The sequence below is a fragment of the Oikopleura dioica genome, chromosome XSR (genome assembly GCF_907165135.1).
Source record: "Oikopleura dioica chromosome XSR, OKI2018_I68_1.0, whole genome shotgun sequence".
Lineage (NCBI taxonomy): Eukaryota > Metazoa > Chordata > Appendicularia > Copelata > Oikopleuridae > Oikopleura > Oikopleura dioica.
This window is the reverse complement of record NC_137294.1, coordinates 12489253-12515399: the sequence shown is the minus strand read 5'-3', so window position 1 is coordinate 12515399 and position 26147 is coordinate 12489253. Positions and strand designations below refer to the sequence as shown.

Here is a 26147-nt window from a genome sequence, read left to right as displayed (position 1 = left end):
CGCAGATATGACAGAAATTCGTTTGGCCAATTGAATAACTGTATATTCAGCAACAGCGGTAAAGTCGAAGACTGGCCACATTTGACTTGTTTTATTGAGTTATCCAAAAGGGTTTTGACGAATTTGCATTGTTTGTTGAAGGTCCCTTCTTCATGAGCTACAGTTGGATAATTTGGCAAGTCGGACGTCCTATGGTCTTTCATCTTTGGCAACCACTTATTCTTGCTTGAAAGTGGATTTTACAAAAAGGGTTGTTGAGGCCCTTCCTCCCCCTTTATATTCAGATTTGCTTTCTCGGTCGAAGTCGGTTTGACCAAGAATTTTCATTTTTGTCGATTATTGTCTCGGTTGACAAAATCTTATCAAAACAATTTTGCGTTTGTTTGATTGATTCTTTCGCTGGAAGATCATCGTTTTCTGTTTGTGTCACGGTTGACATTTTTACATCGGTTGATTCTGCTTTGTCGGTTTTCATACTCTCGTTTTGATTATAGTCGCTTTTGTCCAGCTGTATTATTTTGCAGGGCCGAATCAGATTTATGTGTCTTCTGTATTCGCGTCCTGTATGCACGTTTTTCACAATGTAGGAATCCTTTGCAATTCGTTTATGAATCGTATAAGGACCGTGCCAAACTCTGCTGAGTTTGCCTAGAGCAGGTTTCCAGATCATACATTTTTGACCAATTTTAAGGGTAGGGCAGCTGTTTTTGTCGGCGGCGAAAAGTTTGCGGTGCTTTGCAATTTGGTGCGCTAGAATCGAAGGGTGAAGTTCTCGGAAGTAGTTTTCAATTGATTTTATCCAAGGTTTTCCATGGCCTTTTGCGTCGAAATTTGTCTGGAATGGTGGGTGAAAACTTCTTCCATAGTAGGCTTCATTTGCGCTAAGTCCATCAAGATTTCTTTTTGGAAGATTGTTGACAAAGTATTTGCTCATTGGCCACGCTGAGGACCAGTTTTTATTTGAAGCATTCAAGCTTTTAAGCTTCATGTGTATTTCCCGGTGAACTCGTTCGAGTTGACCATTACTTTGGCTTCGATAAGCTGTAGTTGTCGTATGACGGATTTCAAAACGTTTGAAGATTTCTGTGACAAGTGGTCCATTTAGCTCGGCTCCGTTGTCTGTAATTGCATCACCAGTTATGCCGTGTGTGAGTATTAGATTGAGGAGTTGTTTTGCAACAACTTCATCAGTCTTACGAGTTAAGGGTATACCATCCAGAAATCCAGTTAATGAATCCATGGCTGTTAGAAGGTATCTTTTTCCATTGGCATCGGGCCTGTTGTAATCAACAAGGTCAAAATGCGTTTTTGAAAATGGAGTTTCTGCGAATCGGCGATTTTCAATCATTGATGGTTTTAGCTTTGGCATTGGCTTTATCTGGATACATGTCGGGCAGAATCGAGTAAGCTGACTTGTTTTCTTTTGAATTTGGTGGATGTAGAACTTTCTGCAAAGAATGTTCAGTTGCTTTGATCCACAGTGTCCGGTGATACAGTGTAAATACTGCAAAAATTCGTCGCTTAGATTGTTAGGCAATACCAGGCGATTATCTTTGTAAAGGACATTCTTCTTGATTTGAAAGTTTGATTTTGAGTTTCGTCTTGCTTTTTCGAACAGGTTACGTGTTAATTTGCACTTCATTTGCAGCTCGTTTATTTGTTTTTCGTCGAATATTCTATCGCTGAACGTAAGCAAGACTTCCTTTTTGCTATCTGGGACAACTGTATGAAGCAGCAGGACAGTATTTGGGATTCCATCGAAGGTTTCAGCATCTTTTTCGAGTTCAGTGCTTTTGTATTCAGGAAGACGACTTAGCCAGTCAGCAGTTGCCATGATCGGTGAATTTCCATCAAAGTGTAGAATTCGGAAATCAAAGCGCAGAAGATAATTCAGGATATTCATCTTCTTAATATCATTTTTCTTTAGTTCTCCTTGCTCTTTGAATAAGAATAGTAGGCTTTTATGATCTACTACAGCGGTAAAGGTCGTATTCAACAAGTAGAATTCGAAGAAGCTGATTGATAATCCCAGTGCGAAAAGTTCCTTTTCTCGCATGCTTCGTCTCAGATCAGGTCCTGTAAGGGCTTTCGAGAAATATCCGATCGGATGCAGTTGATCATCTTCTTTTTGATACAAGCAGCCACCAATTTTTGATCCAGAGCTGTCAGTTACGAGAATCAGTTCTGATCCTTCTTTATAGTGAGCTAAGCATGGTCGTTCAAGCAAAAGTTTCTTTATCGTTTCGAATGCTGATTCATGTTTTTCTTCCCACTTGAATTCCCTGTTTTTCGATGTCAGCTCATAAAGTGGTTGTAGAATTGCTGAGCCATCCTTCACGAATTTGAGGTTGAAGTTTATTGTACCGAGCAATCGCTTGATTTCGTTTCGGCTTTGCGGTGGTTTGAGATTTTTGATGACTTCCAAGTGTTTTTCGGTGGGTCGAATACCATCTTTTGAAATCGTATGTCCAAGAAAGTTGAGTTCTGATTTACACATGAAGACCTTTTTTGGCGAGAGCAGCATTCCGTGCTCTTGACAGCTTTTTAGAATGAATTCGATTGTTTTGTAATGCTCTTCGAAAGTGTTATCCACTGCGATGATATCGTCAATATAGATCAATATACTCCTGTGCTCAAGGATTTTGGCCATACATCTTGAAAATGCAGCTGGACCGGTTGCTACTCCATAAAGCATTCTATGCGCTGCGTAGTGTTTATTATTATGAGAGAAGGCCAATTTCGGTCGATCTTTTTCAAGTGTTTGTAGTTGCCAGTAACCTCGGTGCAAGTCGAAATTTGATATAAAGCACGAGTTTTCGTTAGATAGGCGTTTTCCAATCTCGTAGAAAATTTGCTGCATAGCTGGAAGTGGATATCTGTCTTTGATAAGAAGGTTGTTAAGGTTTCTTGCATCAGCAGAGACTCTAAAAGTACCATCGGCCTTTTTGAGTACCAGTAGGGGCACGTTATTCGGTGATTGCGTTTCTCCAATTACATCGAGTGATTTCCAAACTTCGAATTGTGAATCAACTACTGGTTGCAGATGAATTGCGATAGGGCGCGGTGGTTGATGAGTTGTTGCTTGCTCATCATGGAAAGGCATTGAGAATCGATATCCATGGATTTTACCGAGATCAGTATCACCCATAGAATATGAAAGGCGATATTTACAATTAAGCGCGAAAAGTTTTTGTTTTTGTTCTTCGGTAGTCTGTCCGTAAGAGCCAATCTCCGGTTTGAAGTTGATTTGAGCGGCTTTTTGACTTCGAATTTTTTGAAATTTTTTTAATGATTTTTTTTCGTTTTTGTCGTCATCGTCAATTTCTACAATTGCACTGACATTAACTTTTGTTTTTTCGTTGAGATTTGGATATACAGTCTTGATTCTTTTTTGATTGATGAGAATGAAATCGTTATCTGCACTGATTTGTAGATCATGAAGCTGGTCCAGTCCAAGAATGATTGGGCAACAGAGATTTTTGATGATAAGCGGCTTTGTTCTCAGAATTAGTGGACCATCCTGACTATTTATTTGCATAAAGAGCGGCGTTGAAAGAACATCAGGAGTTATGATCTGGTTGTTTGCGCAGTAGACTTGAAGCGTTGATTTTGTTGTTTTTCCAATAAACGGTAAAGACGAGTTTATACATGTTCGAGAACACGCTGTGTCCACGAGAGCAGGGTAGGTAAGATCGTTGATTTTCACGTTGATAAATTTGAGATTTTTCGGGCAAGTAAGATAATTCGGACATGACAGTTCTGTTTGACCTAGTCATAAGTTTTTCGCGTATTCTTGAACCGAAGCAGGCGCGTTTTCAAGGTCATGAATGTACTTGCATTTTGTTCCATATGAGCATTTTTGATCTCTCAAAAATTTCATGCAGTAACCTTGGGTTTTCTCCTGATCAATTGATGGACGTTTCTTTGCTGGTTGATTCTTTTTCTTACGGTCAGAATCCGCTTTTATCATCTTTTGCACAATTTCAGTCAGGCTTTCGATTTTCTTCTCAAGATTCTCATGAAGTGCAACTTGAGGAATTGCAAAGTTGACTTCTTTCTCCTTTGGAAGACTGCGTTGAAGTTCGTTTGCTCGACGTACTATGCTCTGCATGTTGAGTGATCCCTTTTCGCGTAAGAGGAGCTCTTGCAGTTTGTCATCTTGTGCTCGACAGAAACGTGAAATCAATAGTTCTTCATCTGTTCGTCGAAGCTCTGTTACATCATATCCTTGCTTGTAGTATGAGGACAGCTTCGCCATGCAAACTCCAAAAGAATCACTGCCACGCATGTAGTTCTCGAATTCGTGCTTGTAGTGATCACGTGTCTTTCCCAATGTTTCAAGAAGTCTCATTTTGAAGGAGTTCCAGTCGCAGAGTTCTTCGTTAGTGAGGGATTCTATTATGTGACTTCCCTCCTCTTCGGAAAGCAAACTGCTTAGAGCTACTGTGATAAGAGACTCGTCATCCAAATTAGAAACTCGGCCGTAGATTTCCATATTGCGAATCCATGCTGAAACAGGAAGGCTTGAATCGAATTTCGGGCTTTTGACCTTCACATTTGGTGTTTTAATTGGAGTGGACTTCGAAGTTTTCTTAGTGACACCTTTTCTTGATTCAGGAACACTTGATATTCGGATATCTGGCTCTCGGAAGGCACCAACAAGAAGTCGAATTTCTGCAGGAGAAACTTTTCCCGTGTCAACAAGTTTCTGGATGTTTAGGATGTCAGCAGTGAGTTCGTTTTCACTAAGTTGAGGCTTAGGTTCAACTAGCTCTTCCTTCTGCGCGCGATCATCCTGAGCATTTTGTTCGCGAAAGGCTGTAAGGAGAACTTCCAGCTCGTTCATTGAGATTTTTCCAGCATCAACGAGCTTGCTCACTTCTGAAATTGTTTGGTTGCTTTCGGGTGCAGTTTGATTTTGTCGAGGCTCCTCCTTTTTCACTGTCATTCCACTAGCTGATCTTACTCTTTCAATTGCGAAAATCAATCCATCATTTTCAGATTCGAGGAAGTTTTTCGCTTCTTCTGAATTTGCATTTTGCTGCGTTTCATTCATGGAAAGAAAGTCAACCAATGGATTTTTGAAAATAAAGATCGCTTTTTCAGTGCCAAGTCGACGCAACGGATTTCGGTCCGTTTGTTTGACAAGACTTGGATCTTTTTACAAGCTCGCTGAGCTCAGTTTTGAGATTTGCATCGATCATCTCTGCATCAAGGGTAAGTGGAACCCATTGCTCTTCGATGAGTTTTCTAGCTCTTTCCTTATCTATGATTTTCATTGTGAAACAGGATCTTCCCTCTGTGTAAAGGCAGCAGCTCTCTAGTAAGAATCTCTCGGCGGTGTTTGTTTTTATTCTTCGGGGAGTTTGGTTCGTTTCAAGACTCAGTCACCATTTGTAGTGGTTTTATGCATATAAAAACTACAAGGCGGTTGGTGTGAGCTTGATAAAAAGTGTATTGGTGTTTTTAGAAGTTTATAAAAGTGTGTCGTGTTGTGTGTTGTGTAAGGCAGAAGCAGGTTACTTATATAGTGCTTGTGTTCGCGTGAATAGAGCTTTAGTTCACGCGAACGAGTTGTAAGTAAGGGTGAATAAAAAGTATTCTTTGGCGGGCTATGTGTAGATGGAGATGAGTAACTTGTAGTTTGAGTTGAATTAGCAGTCTGTGCTGGGTAGAGTGACTTGCGCTGTAGTGGCGGTGAGTGTACTCGTCGCGGCGGCGAGAGCGTTCGTGCGCGCGGGTGAATATTTCACGCGGACGGATTTGTATTTCAGCTTGGCGCTTTAACAAGAGAGAATTTTTGTTTTTATATAAGTGTAAAACTACTACATAGCATAATGAAATCCTTATTTTATATTTTAAGATTGAAGATTGAGGCTTTATCTCAGTGATACCCTTATTTTTGTTTGTTTTGAAAAGTAGGCGAATGTCATAATCTTATTTCTGAAATCAGATTTGCTGAGAAATTGAAGATTATTAAAAGAAATAAGGGTGTCATCTCGTAAACTGCGGGTCGCTTCTCTCTTATCATTCGATTCTAGTACGAAGATCCTCTCAAGATCTCTGACGGAAATTTGACAGTGACTGACTTCAGCTGCGGGAATTTGAAATTGACTCTGGCCGATCACTTCAGCTACAGTCACGATTTATGCCACTTTTACACCGATTATCAGCCACTGTTGCGGGAAGAAACGCCGAAAATCGTCCTCGATACGCTGGATCAAATTAAAAAGAAGGAAAATAAGGATAAGCTCCGCGGTAAAAAGAGAGACAAGATAATTTGTTTTATTTTTTTTGTCTTTTAGAATTGAAGAAAGATCTCCCGCCGAAATCAGCATCGGACGGCTTCGCGGATCTGGAGATAATAAAAGCCGACTTCAATCCGTCGAATTTCAACGATTTGATGAAAAAAATGAAGCTCGACAATATTATCGAAGGCGACCCAGAATGCACTTCCGAAACTGGCGACGACTGTAAAAATGATTGAAACTGTATCAAAGCAATAATCCTTAATGTTTGCTGAGAAAAAAATATACATAGAAAGTAACCTCCTCATTGATTTTTCAAATCGGGAGGGGATCCCTTAAGCTCAACGGGAGACTGATTGAGGACTTTATGTCACTTTTTCTTCAAATAAGAAACATATTTTAGCATTTTTCGTCTATCAAAAATAACAGTGAATGGTCTATAAAAGTATTTTATTTGGTTGTCTTTACAGTTTGTACAGTAGTTGTTGTTGTTTTTATAATCGATTCAGAATTGTACTTTTTGTACTTTCGCGAAAACTCGACTCTTTGTGATTAACTCTTACGTTATACGCGTTTTTCTTTTTTAGGTTTGGTTTAGGCTAGGGTCGCAGAAACACCCTTCCGGTAGGCATTTGGAACGCGCGAAATTATGCCCGATTTTCGGTTCTTTTTTGGCATTTTTCTGTTCCAAATCGCGGCCTACTTTTGGGTTCAAAAGGCGGCAGTTGTGGCTATTTACAAGAAAAAATCATAGTTACATACGTTAAATAGTAGAATTAGGGTCGCAAAAATATCAAAAACAAAAAAGGATGAAAATAAAATAAAAGGGGAAATAATAAATAAATCGCTAAAACTCGGAGATTCTAGCTTTTTGAACGAACTTTCAGAAACATTTTTAAATAGAAAAAAAATAAGGAAAAAAGGCACTTTTAGGGATTTTTAGGGAAATTTTAAATTTCAAAATTTGTGTAGTCGTTATTTTTAGAGTTGAAATTGGTAAGAAGAAAAAATTGGCTGCGAATTTTTAGAATTAGAATTTTAGATTCGGAAAGGAGTGAACCTATAACACTGTGAATGAAGAGTAGAAAGGTGATAAGGATGGTTGCTTTTTGGTTTTTGATTTCGACTTCGATTCTGAAATCAAGGAGGAGAACGCCGTTTTCAGCAAGAGACGGGGGAGCCGGAGCCGAGTCCGCTAAGCGACGAGATGTGCTTCAAATTGATGGCGAATGGGTCGGAGTCGAGGCCGAAGAGGGAGCCCATTGCTTGGATGCGCTCCTGGATGTCCTGGGGCTGGAGGCTGTTGAGCGACTGGAGCATCAAGGCCTGCGCCTCGGCCGAAGCCTGGAAGTTCAAAAGGTCTTCGGAGGAGATTTTGCAGATCGAGTCGCGGTGCTCCGAAGAAGCGCGGCTGTTGGGCGAGCTGGCGCCGCTGTCGAAGGAGACGTTCGTCGGCGAGTTCATGCCGCCGTGGTTAGCGCTCACGTGGGAGAGGGGAGCGGCCTCGTCGTCAGCGTGGTAGACCGGCGTTGCTGGTGGAGCGTCGTAGAGAGGATCGGAGCCAATCGAGCTCAACGGGTTGATCGCACTAGGCATTGTTTTAAAATTATTTTTGACTAATTATTCTTAAAAAAATCCTAGTCTTTGTAATTTTTGTAGAAATTTCCATGAAAAAATTGCTAAAAATATCGATTTTGACGAAAATCGAATATTTTTAATCAATAAGAAAAAAAAATTTATCAAAGTTACCCTTAATTTTTTGATCGCCGGTTAATTTTTAAAGGTCTAAAGTTTAGAGTCTAAACTATTTATAAATTATATTTGACGAAGAAAAAAAAACTCGGTTTTCGAGATTTTTTGGTCAGGAGACACCCCCACTTCAACCCTAATTTTTGAAAAATTTCAAAGATCGTCAAATTTTTCATACAAGCAACTTGCTCTGATGATGGAATTTCTGTTCCGAAAACGTTAAGCCTGCAATAAACGAACTCATTTATCTCCAGATGTCATTTAACGATTCAAACCAATAAATCACAAGAGAACTTTTTCAAATGAATAGTCATTATCATATTTTAGTAATTTATTTTAACATTTTAACAGGCAAATTCCTCAAGTAAAATTCAACGGGTTAAATATTCTGTAAGTTTTTGTTAATGTTTTTTTTTTCATAAAATACCCCCGAGGGGTGTTAAAATAGTCAGTTTTTTCGTTAAAGAAATCAGTTGAAATGAATTGAATTCGTATTTGAAAAATACTTTTCTTCTTTCAGGTACTTCGAGCGACCGGTACGTAAGTATCTCAGCGCTCTTTCTTCATCACCATTGTAGACTGTAGCAGCGTATATTACTTTTCCTTTTTCAAACCCCTTCTAAATCGCAAAATTAAAGAGTAATTTCTCATTATTATTGATATTAAATTTTACCGCTTTTAAATTTTCGATTGCAGTTGCTATCGCAGGCTTGTAACTCAAAGTGATTGAATAAGCTTGAGGAAGAAGATACCATGTTCCACTCTTCATGCTGAAGTTTTCATTTACTAATCTTCCTAGGACCATGCCGTTATCAGCACAAAAAACAAAGTCCTTGTACAAAGCATAGGAATCTTCCATCATTTCGAAAGAAGCGTAGTATGGTTGGTCGAGTGGAATTTCGATTTGATTTTTGAAATTTTTAGATCCAGACTTCTTGATGAGAGTATTTTGGAGAACGTATTTATAGTTTTCAACTCGGTCGAGCAGCATTTGGTGTATCAAGACAGTTCCGTTGGGCCTCATAAAAGCGCCGGTGACTGTCAGCGGACGGATAAAGTTAAAATATTGGTGAAGTGGCACTTATCAATGAAAAGTTCTGGAAAACGAGTGATAATGTGACCTTACCTTGTTCAAAATCGAAATCAGCTCGTGATCGCTTTAATTCGTCGATCATGTCCCAGCCAGTTGGATGAAAATAAGTTTTGAACTTGAGTCTTTTGAGAAGCGTTTCGATTTCATTGTGTTGAAAAGACTGCTCTCCTTTTTTGGGATTGAGAGTCAATCCGGCCAAGCTGCGGGGATAAACAATCATTGTGATTGCTGTCAAAACTCTTTCTATAGTAAAAGATTCTTCCATTGTATCATCGTCTATACCCAAGTCATTTTTGAGTGCCCATCTGAGAAGAGTACTGACTGAAATTGGGACACAAAGATTCGTGTCTTTTTGGTCGACAATATTCTGCGTCAGATTATCAAAGTCTTTGTTCATTTGCTTCGTGTATTGAGCCTTCCAATACGCGACGTCTTTCGATGTCGTTAGATCTGAATCGAGAGCGTAATCAAATGAAGTGTCTTTCAAGGAAATTATTTCTGAAACGCTATTGATTTCTTCGATTGACGGGTTTTCTGAGAAGAACCATTCCGCCGTGCCAGACTAAAATAATAAGATTAAAGATATTATACAAGTCAATTCTTCGCTTTTTTATCGAAATATAGTACCTTGAGCTCTTTTTCGATTTCTAATCTTTTTTCCTCCGTTTCAATTGGCATAAACAAAAGACTCCAGGCGGTTTTCCAGTCACAAAGGGTCCAAATGTGCACTGGAAACTCAGGTGTTCCGCTACCACTGGCTCTACTGACCAACTGATGAATTTGCGTAAAAGCCGGTGTACCTGCCCCTAAAAAAATCGGAGGATTATTTTTTTCATGATATGAAAATTAAACCAACCAATGTATTGGGCCAAACTAAATTTGTCGCCTCTCCTTGTATAACCCATTTGTCGAAATTTCTCGCTTTTTGAGTCTACTTCGATGATGCCGAAATCTGTCCACACGGGTACAATACCAGAGTCTCCCTTTTTTAGGAGAACATTCTCCGGTTTCGCATCAAGATGTCGGATCCCTACGTCTTCCAAATAGTTTAATCCCTCCATGACTCCTTTTGCTATTTCTTTTCTCTCTTCTATTTTCAAACTGTTTCCTCTTAGCCGTGTTCTCAAATCACCATCACATTTCTCCATGACTGTTATCCAGCCAAGACAGTCCTGTTTCTCTATATCTTCCTTCAAGAAAATCTCAATATTTGAGAAATTCTTTATGACATTTTTATGAAACGGGATCGCACTGTCGTTTCCATATTTGTTTTCTGCAACTTCGCAGTCTGAATTTTTATTTTTCTAGCTTCGAAGTTCAATTAATTAAATTACCTCCTGAAAGATGAATTTTAAAATGGAGCTCATCCGAGTTCTTAATTAATCGCTCATTATTCGAAGCTTCTGGAAACTCCTTCGTAAAAAGGGCCGGATCGAAACATTGGACTCGAATGGCGACATCCAACTTCCCAAAAGTTTCGTTTAAGATAATTGCTTCTCCGCCAGCTTTTATTTTTTTCTCCTCCAAAGTCGGATCAAGAATCCATTCTCCCTCTTCTCTTTTTAACTTCGATCGCTCAAGTTTTTTTCCTTTTAAATCTGGATTTCGCTCAAGAATTTTCTTTTGAAATTTAGTGACAGTCCACTTTTCTGGAGGGAAATCAATTTTGCCTTCTCCATCCTCAAAAGTAACCTCTTTCCATTTACCACCATAAACATCTTCAATCTCCATTCTCTCGACGGACAAGATAAGTCTGTCCAAATCGTCCCTCGTTGTTTTTCTCTTCAAAAGCATATGAAAACCGTCAAGCCAGTTCTTAATGACCTCTTTTGTCAATTCTTCTGGATGCCCCGTTACCTTCGGCATTTTCGAAAAGTTATATTTTCTTACAAAGTTTTCTGAGAGCTAACTCTTCTGAATAATGTGTTGCCGGGTCAGATGAGAATCCGTGCGCTGCATCGTTAAAAAAAGTAGTTAAAAAGTCGTATTTCAGCATTTTTTATCACAGAAAAGCTCTCGATGGCATTTTTCAAATCGGGAGGGGATCCCTTAAGCTCAACTGAAGACCGATTGAGGACTTTATGTCAATTTTTCTTGAAATAAGAAACATATTTTAGCATTTTTTGTCAATCAAAAATAACAGTGAATAGTCTATAAAAGTATTTTATTTGGTTGTCTTTACAGTTTGTACAGTAGTTGTTGTTGTTTTTATAATCGATTCAGAATTGTACTTTTTGTACTTTCGCGAAAACTCGACTCTTTGTGTTTAACTCTTACGTTATACGCGTTTTTCTTTTTTAGGTTTGGTTTAGGCTAGGGTCGCAGAAACACCCTTTCGGTAGGCATTTGGAACGCGCGAAATTATGCCCGATTTTCGGTTCTTTTTTGGCATTTTTCTGTTCCAAATCGCGGCCTACTTTTGGGTTCAAAAGGCGGCAGTTGTGGCTATTTACAAGAAAAAATCATAGTTACATACGTTAAATAGTAGAATTAGGGTCGCAAAAATATCAAAAACAAAAAAGGATGAAAATAAAATAAAAGGGGAAATAATAAATAAATCGCTAAAACTCGGAGATTCTAGCTTTTTTGAACGAACTTTCAGAAACATTTTTAAATAGAAAAAAAAAATAAAGAAAAAAGGCACTTTTAGGGGTTTTCAGAATTCGGAAATTTTAAATTTCAAAATTTGTGTAGTCGTTATTTTTAGAGTTGAAATTGGTAAGAAGAAAAAATTGGCTGCGAATTTTAGAATTAGAATTAGAATTTTAGATTCGGAAAGGAGTGAACCTATAACACTGTGAATGAAGAGTAGAAAGGTGATAAGGATGGTTGTTTTTTGGTTTTTGATTTCGACTTCGATTCTGAAATCAAGGAGGAGAACGTTTCAAATCGCCGTTTTCAGCAAGAGACGGGGGAGCCGGAGCCGAGTCCGCTGAGCGACGAGATGTGCTTCAAATTGATGGCGAATGGGTCGGAGTCGAGGCCGAAGAGGGAGCCCATTGCTTGGATGCGCTCCTGGATGTCCTGGGGCTGGAGGCTGTTGAGCGACTGGAGCATCAAGGCCTGCGCCTCGGCCGAAGCCTGGAAGTTCAAAAGGTCTTCGGAGGAGATTTTGCAGATCGAGTCGCGGTGCTCGGAAGAAGCGCGGCTGTTGGGCGAGCTGGCGCCGCTGTCGAAGGAGACGTTCGTCGGCGAGTTCATGCCACCGTGATTCGCGCTCACGTGGGAGAGGGAGCGGCCTCGTCGTCAGCGTGGTAGACCGGCGTGGCTGGTGGCGCGTCGTAGAGAGGATCGGAGCCAATCGAGCTCAGCGGGTTGATCGAGTGCGAGGAAGCGGACTGCGGCGCCAGGAACGAGTTCAACTGCGAGATGTTCTGCTTCATTTGATTCAAACTGTGCTCCATGATCTGGTTCTGAGCGTAGGCTTGGAGAGACTGCTGGTACTGGGCGGCTTGTTGCGCCGCCTTCAGCTAGAATTTTGATGTTAGTTTCACTGTAGCTCAATTTTTAGGCGCAAAAAAGTGGTTTTCACTTGCAAAATCGAAAATGAAAGTGCTGATGTTTTTACCTGAAGAGATTGTCTTGGCGACATCTGTGGGCTTTGACTGACAGTAGGACTCGTTCGCGAGTTAGGCGACTGTTCTGGGGAGCTAATCTTAGGACTACTATTCGGTGAGCTGCCGACCGAGCTGCTCTGGGCGGGTCGAACTCGTCTGCTCGTCGAAAACTGCTCCAGCGCGGTGGTGCGAACGCAGTGGTTGGTGTATCGCTTCGACAACTTGGCGGCGGCTAAAAAAGTGTTAAACAAAAAAGTTTAAGTTTCGCCGTCAAAAAATGAAATGAAATGAATTCGTGAAATCTCAAAATATTTTTCGACAAAAGCATCGTCTCAAGTAAGCCCGGGCGGAGGCAGTGAAAGTGAACGCTCGGGAGAATCAAGCTGTTGTGGAAATTGTGCCCCAGCAGCTGGTTTTCTGTGGAGGTGGTGGTGTCCGGCCTTGGTCGGTGTCAGTTCACGCTTTTCCAAAACTCGGACACCGCCACCAAGCGCACAGAAACGCTTGCGATTTTCCCAAAGAGCGAAAACAACGAGGAGTGGCTACACTGGTCCCCGGGCCTCCTATCTAGACGAAATACCACATCGCAGGGATCTCTGGAGTCTCCCACGATGTCGTATGGAATGATGTGTTTTGTGAGTTTTGTGAGCGGGTAGAAACCAGAAATATTGGCCATCATTTGCTGCAGAGCCTTCTCTCCGATCGGCGCCTTGCCGTACCACATGGGCGAGTCGGGGTCGCCTTGCGTCGGGGCTGTTGGAAGAGACGCGGCTGGAGTGGGTGCAATTTCATCAGGTAAAGTTGGTAAGACTTTACTGGACAGAGATCGCCTCCAGTCTCGTACATTCGAACCTAGAAAGAAATCTGTTAGAATCCATCAAAACATATCAATTCAGAGCTACGAAAGGCTTAGCAACCTGTATTGAAATCCTGAGTCAGGGTTTAAAAACTTACGTCGTCAATTTCGCCCCGATTCTGATGCGGTCGCCCTCGAGAAACGTATGCTCTTCCAGATGCATCTCTGTAAATCTACAAAAAACAACAGTTAGTTGACTGTAAGTTGGATTTTTCGGCTTTACCTCGAATGAAGATTTGAGAAGTTTTTCTTGGCTTTCTGATCCTTTGTGGCAGAAATGAAGTGTGATTTCGAACCAGACCTGGAAAAGGAAGAAGTTAGCGGGATAGTGAGGGGGATTTGTTACCTTTCTGAGGAGGGAAAGAGGATTAGACGTGCCGAGGACGCCTGAGTCGTACATTCTTCGAAGATCGCCAATGCTGATCGGTTGCTTGTGCGTGATTGTTCGGCCGATGCCCTTCAAGAGCTTGAGTTGCTTCTCCAGTCGCTCGTTTGAAGTTCGGAATCGCTCGTCAGTCACGATGTCGAAGGGGACACAGTATGGCTTTCCTGAAAAGAAACAAGTTAAGAAACGATCGAACTCAAAGAAAGAAGATTTTTGGTGAAGAATTTTGTCAAAAATTTCGTTTGAATTTGAAATTTTGACCTTCAAAATTCAGAAAAGACAGTTGATGAAAGATTCATTTGATGATACAAAATAAGGGTTTCACTACAATAAAGACTGTTTCGATGAAAAACGGCTAAAATCGGGATAGTGTCTAGAACCGACAAAAGAATTTTGACAAAATTTGCGTGGGCGGCTACTCGGCTTCTGATTGGCCGATGGACCGAATCTAGGCTTCTGATTGGTTGACAATTTCCACACAAAATTTGTCGAAATTTTTGTCGGTTCCAGACACCTCCCCTTGAAATCGCCGAAATTGGCATTCAAACTGCTCATCGATTCTTGTTCTTTTCTGTTACCTTTGAGATGCTTGTTGATCATGGCTCGAAGGTTGAAAAGCGAGTTTCTTCCGTAGTAATCGCCGTTTGACTTTCTGACCTCTGACCAGAACTTGGCGAGGATGTTGTTGAGCTCATCTGGCGGCAGGTTTTCGAAGTCTGACTGCTCTCCATTTTCAATTGCCCAGGCTGAAAGATTATGTAAGATTTATGTTTTATGAAAATATTTGAGAAAGAAAAGAAAGTTAGGTCCTTAAGTTATTTTGGGCCAAAGAAAGAAGCCGAGATTTGGGGGCTGAGGCGAGTAATTGTCATTCAAATGAGTCCAGTTATCTCATCCAAGTGTGGTGAGTGCTCAGGGGGCGCGCGAGAGCAACACCTCCGTGCTTAATTGAAGAAATCGCAAGAAGGTTCCAGGAAGCCGCCCGAGCGATACAACCCTTTTCTTAGAACACAAACTCGGCGAAAATTTTTGATAATCAAAGTCAAAATTTGTCGATTTTTATCCGCCGAGAGGAGTAATTATAGGTATGAAGTGAGAATATTCAAGAAACCGTAAAACGGAACAAAAAGCATTTTTATTTCATACTGTGGATTAATCCTTCCCGGTCTCATGAATAAAATAATCCTTAATTTTAGGCTCATCCAGATTTAAATCCTAATTTCATTCAATTCTATTACTAATTTTGTTCAACAGATTTTTTCAGCCGAAAAATAGAATATCTCATCCTCGCCTTGAAAACCTGAGTCAGGTTCTGAACAGCTCAAATAAAAAGCCGCACAGCGGCTTCTTTAAAAATATAGCCGCAAATCGATCTTTATGGCTCCGATTTTTAAAGAAAAAATTCTTGTTGTATTGTGTTAGTGTCACGAAAAAATGTTTGAACTGTTTTTCGCGATATTTTTGTTGTTGGAATTTCGCAATCACTCAAATTTCCGCGAAGACGGTGGTGGCAGCGAGGTTCCCTTCAGAGAGCAGCGGCGCCACGTTGCGCCAAACGTGTCTAAGTAAAACTGAGGCTAGTAGCCCTCTTTTAGCGCGCGCGAAGGCGTCTCCACCATCCGCCGCTGCTCCTGCATGGCGCAAGCGCTTATCACCACACTCGCAAGCGTCTCCCGCAGCGGCTCCCGAGCGGGAGACTCGTCTAAGAAGAAAAGAAGCGGGGAGGAGGAGGGCCGAGCTCGTGGGAAAAAATGCTTTCGTAAAGAATTTGTTAATATATAAATTAAACGAAGAAGATGATCGAACGGATGAATAATTCCATTATTCAGAATTCATACTATCTTCAAATCGGAAACGCTATGGATGGGGAAATTTAGTCTGAAGATTACCTCTTCACAGAAAGAAGAATACGAGCTATTTTACTATATCTATACGGATTTTGAGATTAATTAAGGGGATGCACCTCGTTAATTTTCGCGCTAAAAATTGCCCTTTTTTAAGAGAACATTAAGGCTCTCCCTCTTTAAATTTGCAGAAATCATGAAATGATCAATAAGGATAGGTAGCCCCTTAAATTTCGGTTACATAAGTTACCCGTTTAAAATTAAGGGTAGCTCTAAGAAAAAAGGAAGAAAGAGCTGCTACCGCGCGGGGGGTTGTAAATTACATCCCCTGCTGAGCTGGACCGCTATCAGTCTTGGCCCAGCGCCATGACATCACTTGTTATCGCATTACACCATATTTGGAACGAGAGCCTTAACCCTGCTCTGAACGTGAAGCGAAAAAAACGAAAGGCAATTGAATTTCTTCGAAAAAGAAGAAAAAAAACTTGACCGAGGGAAAATTGACCTAATCAACAAAAACAAAGAGGGCGCGTGATTAGACATTTTCAGCATGGTTTTTCCACAATAGCGAAAAACTAGCGCCAAAATAGCAAAAACAGTGCGAGTGGTCATGGTCAGGAAGAGGCGCTAAAAGAAGCCAGGTGCTTTGCTAAACCAAAATCACTCTGATTGACAAATCCCGGGTTTGACCTCGAACCTGACGGTGCGAAACTGAAACGAGGGAAAAATCCTGTTTTTGTTAATTACCAAAGTCAAGGGGGGCGGAGGAACGGTTGGCTGAGCAGCTCACTAAGCCTGACTGTAGCTGACTGTATGTTTGACGTTCGGACATGAACAACCGGGTCACCAGGGAAAACCAAAACACACAAATAACGGAAATAATAGCAGAAATAGAAATTCCAAATATCGTAAAAATTCCCAGCCCTTTTTGAAAATTAGTAAGTTAAAAAAAAGTAGCGCTTTTAAAAATTAACTGAGCTGACGTCAATTTTGATTCTCGCCATTAAAATTTCAGAGCGCGACAACCGAACGGTTGAGCTGTCTAAATCAGCATTCTTTCTTTCTTTCTATTTTTCTATTCGAAAAATTGAATAATTTGATCTGGCTTTACCTTTGAGTACTTTGACGCCCCACTTTTCGTTGTACGCTGTTTTCTTGGATCCAGTGCGTTCGGCTTCCGGCGAGCTGGAATGGTTGCTGTAGTAGCTGTCGGAAAGCTGGCCAGATGTTTCGGGCGAGGAAAGGGCGGGCAGAGGCATCCCCATTTGTAAACTTTCAGTGGCTTCTTGCTTGATCGAAAGGAGAGGAGTTGTGTCGGGGAAAGTGGCGGACTCGGGCGAGCTGGCTCCGGCATCGGAGTTTAAACCCGTGGAAATGCCACTGTCGTCATCCTGAGAAAAAAATGATGGTTTTGGCGATTTGCGCAAGCATGGGTTTCCGAGAGGAAAAAAAACTGCTTTGGTACCTTTGATTTGCTAGTTCCAGCTTCGATCTTGAGAGCTTGGCTTTGGATGAACAGATCATCGAGGTGGATGGAATCTGTGTCGAGAAAGCTCGGATCCGGCATACCGCCTATCCAATTGTTGTAATTCATCCTGTCTTGCTTCGTCTGTTCCTAGTTCAAGTTGTTAGGCCAAATCTCTTCCGACTCTTTTTTTTTCTCTTCTATAATCAAAAAAAGCAATCTCTGATAAAACTTACTGTTCGATCGACTTTTGGTGGCACAAGAATTTAATTTAATTCAGGTAGCAGCTGTTTTGATTTAGTAGGGTCGGTTATCTGTTAGCGCTTCTTCGGTAAAAGGATTCTCTTAGACTCACTTTGAGTTTGCTTTTTGCTTTTTGAGTTGTATAAAAAAAAGGGTGAAGATAAAAATTCAAGAAGCTGCTGTTTGCTTCTTACGTAAAGGACTACTTGTCGGACTTTAGGGTTTAGCGGCTGCGACGGGCGGGTATGGTCACGGCGGGGTGGGCTCAGCAGCGCCGCGCTCGTTCTAGCACCAGCGCGAGCGCGCGGCAGTGTTCCCGGTAAGCGAGCCTCGCCGCCCAGATACAGCACCAAACCACACCAACCGAGCCGACCAAAAGAAGAGCCTTCTTGTGCTATACACATAAGACCCTTCTCCCTGAAAATCCACCGTAAGAAACATCGCCATTTCTTGCTCTATCTTCTTTCCAATCAACGTTTTAATTAATTTCCTTCATCGTCATTTTTGTTGGATCATTTTTGCTAAGAAGGGGGTTCTTCTTCGCTGCGATTCTAGCAACGGAGTTTATCCGAAAGACAGCTGTTTGTAGCGGCGTGGAATTAGACGACCAGTCGAAAATAAGTCCCAAGCCCGGATTTTTCATCATTTTTTTCTGTTTTCAGCAGCTTTTGAAGAATTTCTTCGATAAAAAAAAGGATGATGGAAGTATTGATGATGGAAAAAAGGGAGTTTTTCGGGTGTAGGGCGGCCACGGTACAAATTTGTACCGCCGTTACAAATTTGTACCGCCGGTACAAAAATTTTTGTACCGCCGGTACAAGCTAAAAATAAAATCCGAGAAAAAGTGTGCGCTTCGCGCTAGAATTGGAGGAAACTCCTTATTGGTATAGCTAAGGTAGAGTTCTGTCCAAAAATGAGCATTATTTTGGGTAAAAATCGTTTTTTATTGTCAAAAAAATCATCATTTTTTGTACCGGCGGTACAAAATTTGTACCCGCGGTACAAAATTTGTACCCGCGGTACAAATTTCACTTTTGTACCGTGGCCGCCCGCCCCCCAGTTTTTCTTCAAAAAAAATGAGCTAAATTTCGGATTTTTGATGATGAACTTTTTTGGAATAAGAAAAAGAAAGAAGGTTGCCTTTTTGGCGGAAATTTGAATTGTTCCGTGGTGCTGGCTCCACATCCGACAGTATATTCGACAGTACATGACGAAGTGATTAAGCAGCAGCGCTGGCAGCAGCAAATTGAAATTGATGAAGGAATCGAACGGTTGGGTTAAAAGGGCGAATAGTGGGATTAGCGTAGCTTTCCAGCGTTATTGGTTAAATCCAGATAATCGAGTTAGACCCGAGACAGTCAGGTTAGAGTCGAAGGACCTCCAGATCAGCATCTTTGATTACCTCAGCAACGTGGGCTCATTACAAAAAGGAGAAAGAGAGGAAAAAGTGTTTCGAAGAAAAGAAAACGACCATTCTGAAGGGACCAAAAAATGGATATATCCACTCTTGGGGGTCAAAAAAAGGAGTAAAAAAAGAAAGCCCCAGACGAAAAAAAGTGTTTTCTAAGAAAAAGTGACTGTAAATTGATCTTCGAAGAGAGTGTATGTACAGAAATGAGACTCCATCGTTGCTGAAACCGTAGCCAGCCTGGGTAAGCCAAGAAACTTGCTTCATGAGTACCCCCTTATTCGCAATTGCTTTTCCAGATGCTACGAATTTGAATCAAGAATATGCCAATTACTGTCCATTCTTCCCCTGTCAGTTAATTGATAATGGCCGGAAATAACGGTTAATTAGGGAATCGACTTCGATCAGATCAGCTTTTGCGATCGGCGATCAGGGGCTGGAATCGTCCTTCCCAGTGGTAACAACCGCTCGTTTCACAGTCGCTGCTCGATGTACGATTATTGCCCCTCTGGTAAAAAAAATTGAGAAAGTCAATCACTCTGACTTGATGGGAAGCATTCAAGTTTATTGCACTCGCTCTTTTCAAGTCTGTACTTTTTATGGCAATGATCAAATGATGATAATCAGAAATTGAAGAAAAAGGGAAGTTAATGACCATGAAGGTAATGTATCGCGCGCTTGAATCAGTGTTCGCCGCTTTCATTCTTCTCAGCTTCCGGCTGAATCTGGGTCGATTTGAAGGATTGACGTTTTTTTTCATGCTACAGTGGCAAAAGCAGTAGGCCACTTCCGTCTCGGGGGATAACTTGACTTTGAAAACCAATACAAGCAGTGAGGTGCTTCTGTTGTTTCAAAAGAATTCTAGGAAAAATTCTAGGATTTCTTTAAAAAATTTAAATTCTTGCTCACTTAGACGCTAAATAAGGGTTTCACTTTTCTATCGATAAAATGAAATAAGGGTGTCACTATGTTAACTATCAAAGAAACACCCACTTTTTCGCCTATATGTAACTTTTTTCTCAAAAGAAAAAAATTATTTATTAAGATTTTTCTTTGAAAGTTAACATAGTGGCACCCTTATTTTATTTTACAAATAAAAAACTGAAACCCTTATTTAGTTAACAAATTCAGGTTTTCGAGCAGAAATGAGCATGATTGCTTTAAATTTGAGAAGATAAATAAGGGTTTCACTTATCTATCGATAAAATAAAATAAGGGTATCACTATGTTAACTTTGAAAGAAAAACCCAGTTATGTCATATTTTCAAAACAAAAATTCTTTTGAAAAGTAAGATTTTTCTTTGAAAGTTAACATAGTGACACCCTTATTTTATTTACCAATGAAAAGCCGAAACCCTTATTTACGCCAGAACATCAAGTTTCCTAGCAAAAATAGCCATGATTGCTAGAATTTGATTTGATTCGCATCTTTTTTGTTCTATTTTTTAAATGATCGTCGCGGACTCGTGAAAAATGAACGAGTCGGCGGGTGGGTACTGGCTGCATTATAGATGCGCTCGCCACGTTCAGACAAACTTAAAATTTAGCTATTCAAGCAGCTGAGATGAATTTTTGACTGAGCAGTAGCTGGCCCTACTCAAACATTAATTTTGTTCAACATGCTCAACGTGGCCGCTCACTCGAGCTCATCAAAAATTATATTTACATTGCCTCGCGCCTTAAAATTAATCAGCAGAAAATATTACCGGAGCACTTGTTGTTCGCCAAATGTTAATAAAAGACACCTGTTTTCAGACTCTTCAGGTGCTCGTTTTAAGGGGTATCTCCCGAAAAACAAGGATTTTTCTTCGTTCTTTTTTTGGTAAAGTTTTCATAGTTGCACCCTTATTTTGCTTCATCAATTTAATGAAATTAGTGTCTTCTAGTGTTGGGCTCAGGAACCTGCGTAGAAACCTGAGTCAGGGTCCTAAAAGATCTCCACGTCTTTTATTTAAGCCTTTTCCGGACCCTGACTCAGGTTTCTACACAGGTTGCCAAGCCCAGTTCTACCCCCTTAAATCTTACTGGAGAAAAGGTTTTTTAAGGGCCAGTCGCCCTAATGTGTATTCTTCTGAAAATGCGTCTTAAGGTGCCTGGCCCCTTAAAATAATATTTTCAACAAGATGTATTTATATATCGACAATGAGGCACGAACGCTAGAATCAACTGTTTTGTCAATTGCGCAAATGATGTTTCAAAAACTGCCCAACTTTTATTTCATTTTATCAAATGCATAACCAAATGCCCTTTTTTTGCTTCTAGTTTTTAAATTGAATAATTCTCAATTTAAAATTGGAGAAAATGCGTTGTTTCAAAACAAAGATTATTTTGTAAAAGCCGCCGTTTTCGTTATGTCGGTATGTAAATAGAAAATAGACCAGAAGAGTCAGAGTTGCTGTTTTGGAACTTTCAGAGCTGGGTTCGGCCACCTGTGTAGAAACCTGAGTCAGGGTCTTTAAAGAGCTACTCAGCTCTTTTCCGAATCCTGACTCAGGTTTTCTGCATTGGCTGCCGAGCCAGGCTCAGTAACCTGTGTAGAAAAACCTGAGTCAGGGTCTTTAGAGACCTATGCGCTTTTAGGATCCTGACTCAGGTTCCTGACTCGGCAACCTGAGTAGAAAAACCTGAATTAGGATCCTGAAAGAACTTCGCGGCTTTCAGGATCCTGACTCAGGTTTTCTTCACAGGTTGTCGAGCTCAGTTTCAAACTTTCGGAAATTGATATTTCCATTTGAAACTTTCAAATTGCAAATTTCACTCGTCGAAATTCCGGAAAGCTGTCATAAAGTCAGTCAAGGCCGCTCAACCGGAAATCTATTTAGAGCTGCTTCTGCGAACCCAGCTGGCCGTGGATTTGGCCCTTTCCTGTTTTTTTTTCTACTGTGTCCCACTGTGTGAGCATGAACGACAGTTGTATACAGTCACGTGAGACACGATTTTTGTGATTTAAAAAATGTACTCATTTGGCAAAAAATCATTTGGTGGGACATTTGCCTTGTCAACGAATAATGGAGATTTAACGGAAATCCGTTGACATTTTGCCTCATAAACAGACAAATTCGATTGATGGAGCTACACTCTCTTGCTGTTTTAGACCACCTTGGCCTCGTGATCTGGGCTCGGCAGCCTGTGTTGAAAACCTGAGTCAGGGTCTGAAAGAGCTGAAACGAAAAGCCGCTTTCAGACCCTGACTCAGGTTTTCTACACAGGCTGCCGAGCCCAGCTCGTGATAGAGGAAAGAAGGAAAGAAAGAATGGAAAGCCCGTATAAAAATTCTTTACTAAAAACTCGAGAAATTTTCTTTTGAAATTTCAAAAAATAAAGTTTCTGAAAAATCGAAAATCTGAAAATTCGTCACGTTTACCAAAAAGTGTTTTCAGTGGATTCTGCTCGTTCTTTTTAATGTTGTGTTTTCTTTGGCGATGATCGGGTGACTACGGGTGGCCTTGTGCACGTAAGCTCATCTGTGCGTTGCATAAGCTAGCGCCGCGGTGCTGTACCGTCCGACCCTCTCAAGTCTGGTCCCCGCCGAGCTAGGGAGTGCCAGGCTGACCGGGCGGTTGGGTTTCTTCTGATTCTGTACCTCCACCTCATTCGGGCAAAAAATAACTCTTTTTATATCTTCTACCTTATAGTTACGTACAGAATCACATCTTCTTTTGGACTTTGAAGAGAAATAGTAAAAACACTGACTTTCTGTAAATGAGAAAAAATAAGGGTGTACCTATCTTAACTTTTGGCAAAAGAGCCTGATGCGAAATTGAGCCTTGTTTAGGGCTACACCCTTAACTTGTACTCGTTGGAAGTAGAAGTCGACAGAATATCGTTGTATTTTTATTTGAATAAAAAAAGTCTCACTGTGGGAGAAAATTTTTAACGCTACTTTTTCGAAAAACTATTGCTAAAATCATCATTTGCTAAAAAAGAGGTTGATAATAAAATGAAATTAAAACTGTTTTTCGCTTAATTTTGAATTAAAAGAACAGTAATTCAAGTTACAAGAATGAGGAAACTGGGATTCTAGTGCTGATTTGGATCTTTTCTGAATACAAACTAAGCGAATAAATTTAAGTTTTGAAAAACCGTCACTAGAAATGAAAAAGTTAGGAAGGGGGTACGCGTTTTTGGATATTTCACTGTATCGATAGTTAGTATAGTGACACCCTTAAAATAATATCTTAAGAAAGATAAGGGCAAATCTTACGAAAAATTAGGGAGAAAAGTTAACCTTAGTTAGGGTTATCAATCGAGGCAGTTTCTTTATCAAAAATTATTCGCAAAACTATTTTTATCGGCCACTATTTTTTATCATTTACGACAAAGTTGTTTTCGAAAAGTTCGCAATTTCAAATTTGCACTGGCAAAAGGTCAAACTCGCTGTTTTTTCAATCCGAGTGGTAAAAATAAACGCCTTCTGAAAGTTTTTTCTCGTATTGGCGATTTGAGCGGGAGCACCCTAGTCGGTGGTGGAGCGGTGTATGTATTGTGCTGCAGGTGTGCGGTAGCGACGCTTCTTGAATTGAAGAATTCACGTTCGCCACCACCAGCTACTCTAAGAAGTGAACGATCATTTAGACGCTACCGAACCCACGTTACTCCACCAAATTGCGCCACAGCACCATACCGCGGTACTACTGCACCGCCATGTACTCCACTTTCATGCTTTCGCCAATGGGAAGCGCGCTGCAGATATAACCAAAGTCACATAATTGGTAATCCCTTCCTGGAAGTAGCGCGCTCAAGTACTGTAGACCCCAACTCTTCCTAATTCCCGAAATACCGTATCTCTCCTCAATAGGTAACTCGACCAAGAAATCTTGAAATCATGGAAGACAAAAGCGAAAACTTAGAGCTAGGTCCATCTTTCTTTTTCATTTTTGTCGAAATTTAACGAAGTGACATCCTTAAGTTTGGACAAATAAAGGTGTATGAACCTCTATCTACGTCATCCCTTTGAAATAAAGATGGTGATACCCTTAATTTTTGATTCCCTTAAAAAAGAAATAACTGAAAATAAAAACCTCATTTTCGTATTAAGAAATAAGGGTCTCATAATGTTATCCTATCGAAAATTATCTCCCCAGTATAACTCCAATTTAACGTACTCTACACCCTTAATTTTGGGTTATATCACTCGATATAAGCTCAGATTCATTATTACTATGAAAAATATGGGTATCACTAATATAATGTCAACCCTGAAAGAAAAAGGCTTGAAATAAGGATGTGTGCCCAGAAAACCGATTGATTTCAGCTTTCAGTCACACGAGTTTTTTCGTTGCTTGGTGGTTATTATTTTTATTAGATAATAAATATAGACATTAGAGAGTTGATTGTTGATCTGTTGATTTTAGAGAGTTGTTGCCTTCTGTTCATTCGCTTTCGGGAGACAAAGCCAAGACCTTAGCCAGAGCGTCTTCGCCGAAAATTCGGCAGATGTCATCTCGAGTAGCCTTTGAGGCGCGTACGTTGTCGATGCTACAAGAAAAATGCTTAATTTCTAATTTGAAGACGCTGAAAATTAAGTCGAAAAAGGAAGTTCATGATACGTATTTGGAGTCGACAACCTGTGCAAAAACCTGAGTCAGGGCTAGGCAGTTTTGTCAGCTCTGACTCAGGTCCGTGACTCAGGTTCTTACACAGGTTCTCGACTCAGAAACATATGTTTGATAGCCTATGTAACAATCCTGAGTCAGGGTTTGAAGACCCTGACTCAGGATTTATACTCAGGTTACGGAGCATAGATTTCTAGTAAAAATGATTTCTATATGAAAATGGAAGATTCTTTAGAAAAAAACTCCTTTGGGAAATGGCGGAAGAGGATTATTTAATTATCTCAGAATCTGAGACTCAGATGATCTGTTTACATCTCATCATATCCTGTAAATCTGAAGTACTTTTTATTCAGCGGATTAAGCGTCAGAAGAGAATCTGCGCGATTTGAGGTGACTTACGTAGAGACGGAAGTAGACGGCAAGATACAGTTTGAGCTACGTCGAGTGATGTTGGTAGCCGAGATGGGGACCACGTCCAAAATGCAGTGGTACTCGTCTTCGTTCCCGTGGACGGTCATCGTCAAAAAGTCCTGACAAGATAGGGTTAGGGATTAACGGTACTCGCCATTGGGCTCGGAAATCTGCTTGGACCCTGAGTCAGGTTTTGAGGGCTTAGATGGGAAGCCGCTTTGCTCTTCAGAACCTGACTCAGGTTTTCTACACTGGTTCCGAACAGAATCACCATGAATTATTTTAGGAGCTAGCAGGGCAGTCAAAACCCGATTTTCTAGGAAATTTAATAAGGGCGTCACTATGTTATTCCCCTTTTAGGCTGGCGACAAAGGTAACCAATCAGCGGCATTGATGAAAATATTCGTTGTCCCACTATCCCGCTGTAGCCTTTAAAAATTCGCCGTTACCTTCGAAGGAGCAGGAGCAACAGAAGAAAATCGGACGACTTCCTCACTTTGTCGAATCTTCAAAACGCTCGTCGAGCTGGACAACTCAGTCACAGAGTCAAAACCAGAAATCTGATCGTTTCTAAAATTTCAAATACCGTTTTTATTCTTGGCTAAGATTTCGAAGTTTTGCTTACGCTTTTTATTAGGCTTAGCAATTAAAAAATACAAAATCAAATAGATTCCAATTTTTTTAATTTAAAAAAAATAAGTCGAAAAATGATTTGAATTTTCCTGTTTTATTAGGGTTAGATCCTTATTGAGACTCACCCTGGTTTAGATTTTATACTATGTTCTTTTCTAACTACTGTCTGCTCTGTCTGCTTGAAAAGAAGCTGCTAAACCCTATCCTTGTCGGTCCATGTTTTCGCTGAGCCCTCTCGATAATCAAATGCACACCACTCATAAGGAAACAAAGGACACACTTTGTTCTAGAATCAACTCACCAAAATCCAAACAGAGCTGATTGGGTTGAAAATCCCTCATATTTTTGTCGCTCTTCATCTTTTATCTTCATCAATTGATCGCAAACTGTTGCGATGCATATTTAATTAAGAATAGTCAGTTTTTCGCAATTGGCATCTGGATAATCCAGGGATCGAAGAAGAGAGTATCGGAAAAAATGATCACAGACCACGAAAATGCAAAGCCACAAATAATGAAATACATGGAAAAAGTGGACGAAGCTTTAGGGACGCTCCTGTCTTTTCTGCTAGAATTAACAAAGAGACACCCTTATTTTAACATATGAAAATAAGGCTCGATCCTTTATTTTTAGTTTTCGATGTGTATACCCTTAAAATTTTTAAGTCAGAAAACTCAATCTTTGCTTTCGTATGAAAAAT

General features: G+C 40.5%; 3 protein-coding genes and 1 long non-coding RNA gene across 4 annotated transcripts; all 4 read right to left on the bottom strand.

Annotated features, from left to right (window-relative positions):
• Positions 1 to 8378: 8378 nt before the first annotated feature.
• Positions 8379 to 9034, bottom strand: LOC145710240 (uncharacterized). Its single transcript, XM_081787958.1, has 2 exons — positions 8671 to 9034; positions 8379 to 8616 (listed from the first exon to the last, which is right to left on the bottom strand). Exons 1-2 carry the CDS (start codon positions 9019 to 9021, stop codon positions 8467 to 8469), a joined length of 501 nt encoding a protein of 166 aa, XP_081644084.1. The 5' UTR covers positions 9022 to 9034; the 3' UTR covers positions 8379 to 8466.
• Positions 9035 to 9896: 862 nt separating this feature from the next.
• LOC145709413 (uncharacterized) lies at positions 9897 to 11016 on the bottom strand. Its single transcript, XM_081787094.1, has 2 exons — positions 10425 to 11016; positions 9897 to 10378 (listed from the first exon to the last, which is right to left on the bottom strand). Exons 1-2 carry the CDS (start codon positions 10954 to 10956, stop codon positions 9897 to 9899), a joined length of 1014 nt encoding a protein of 337 aa, XP_081643220.1. The 5' UTR covers positions 10957 to 11016.
• A 1274-nt stretch (positions 11017 to 12290) lies between these two features.
• On the bottom strand, positions 12291 to 17647 carry LOC145707740 (uncharacterized). The gene is given in 11 exon segments (XM_081785312.1): positions 12291 to 12560; positions 12659 to 12879; positions 13308 to 13379; positions 13382 to 13499; positions 13602 to 13676; positions 13727 to 13804; positions 13850 to 14052; positions 14467 to 14634; positions 16844 to 17123; positions 17198 to 17347; positions 17434 to 17647. Coding segments are annotated over 10 exon segments (1596 nt in total). The 5' UTR covers positions 17327 to 17347; positions 17434 to 17647; the 3' UTR covers positions 12291 to 12308.
• Positions 17648 to 24130: 6483 nt separating this feature from the next.
• LOC145709639 (uncharacterized) lies at positions 24131 to 25404 on the bottom strand. The gene is made up of 3 exons (XR_014134919.1): positions 25264 to 25404; positions 24803 to 24933; positions 24131 to 24326 (listed from the first exon to the last, which is right to left on the bottom strand). It is a non-coding gene; the product is annotated as an uncharacterized LOC145709639 (long non-coding RNA).
• Positions 25405 to 26147: the final 743 nt, after the last annotated feature.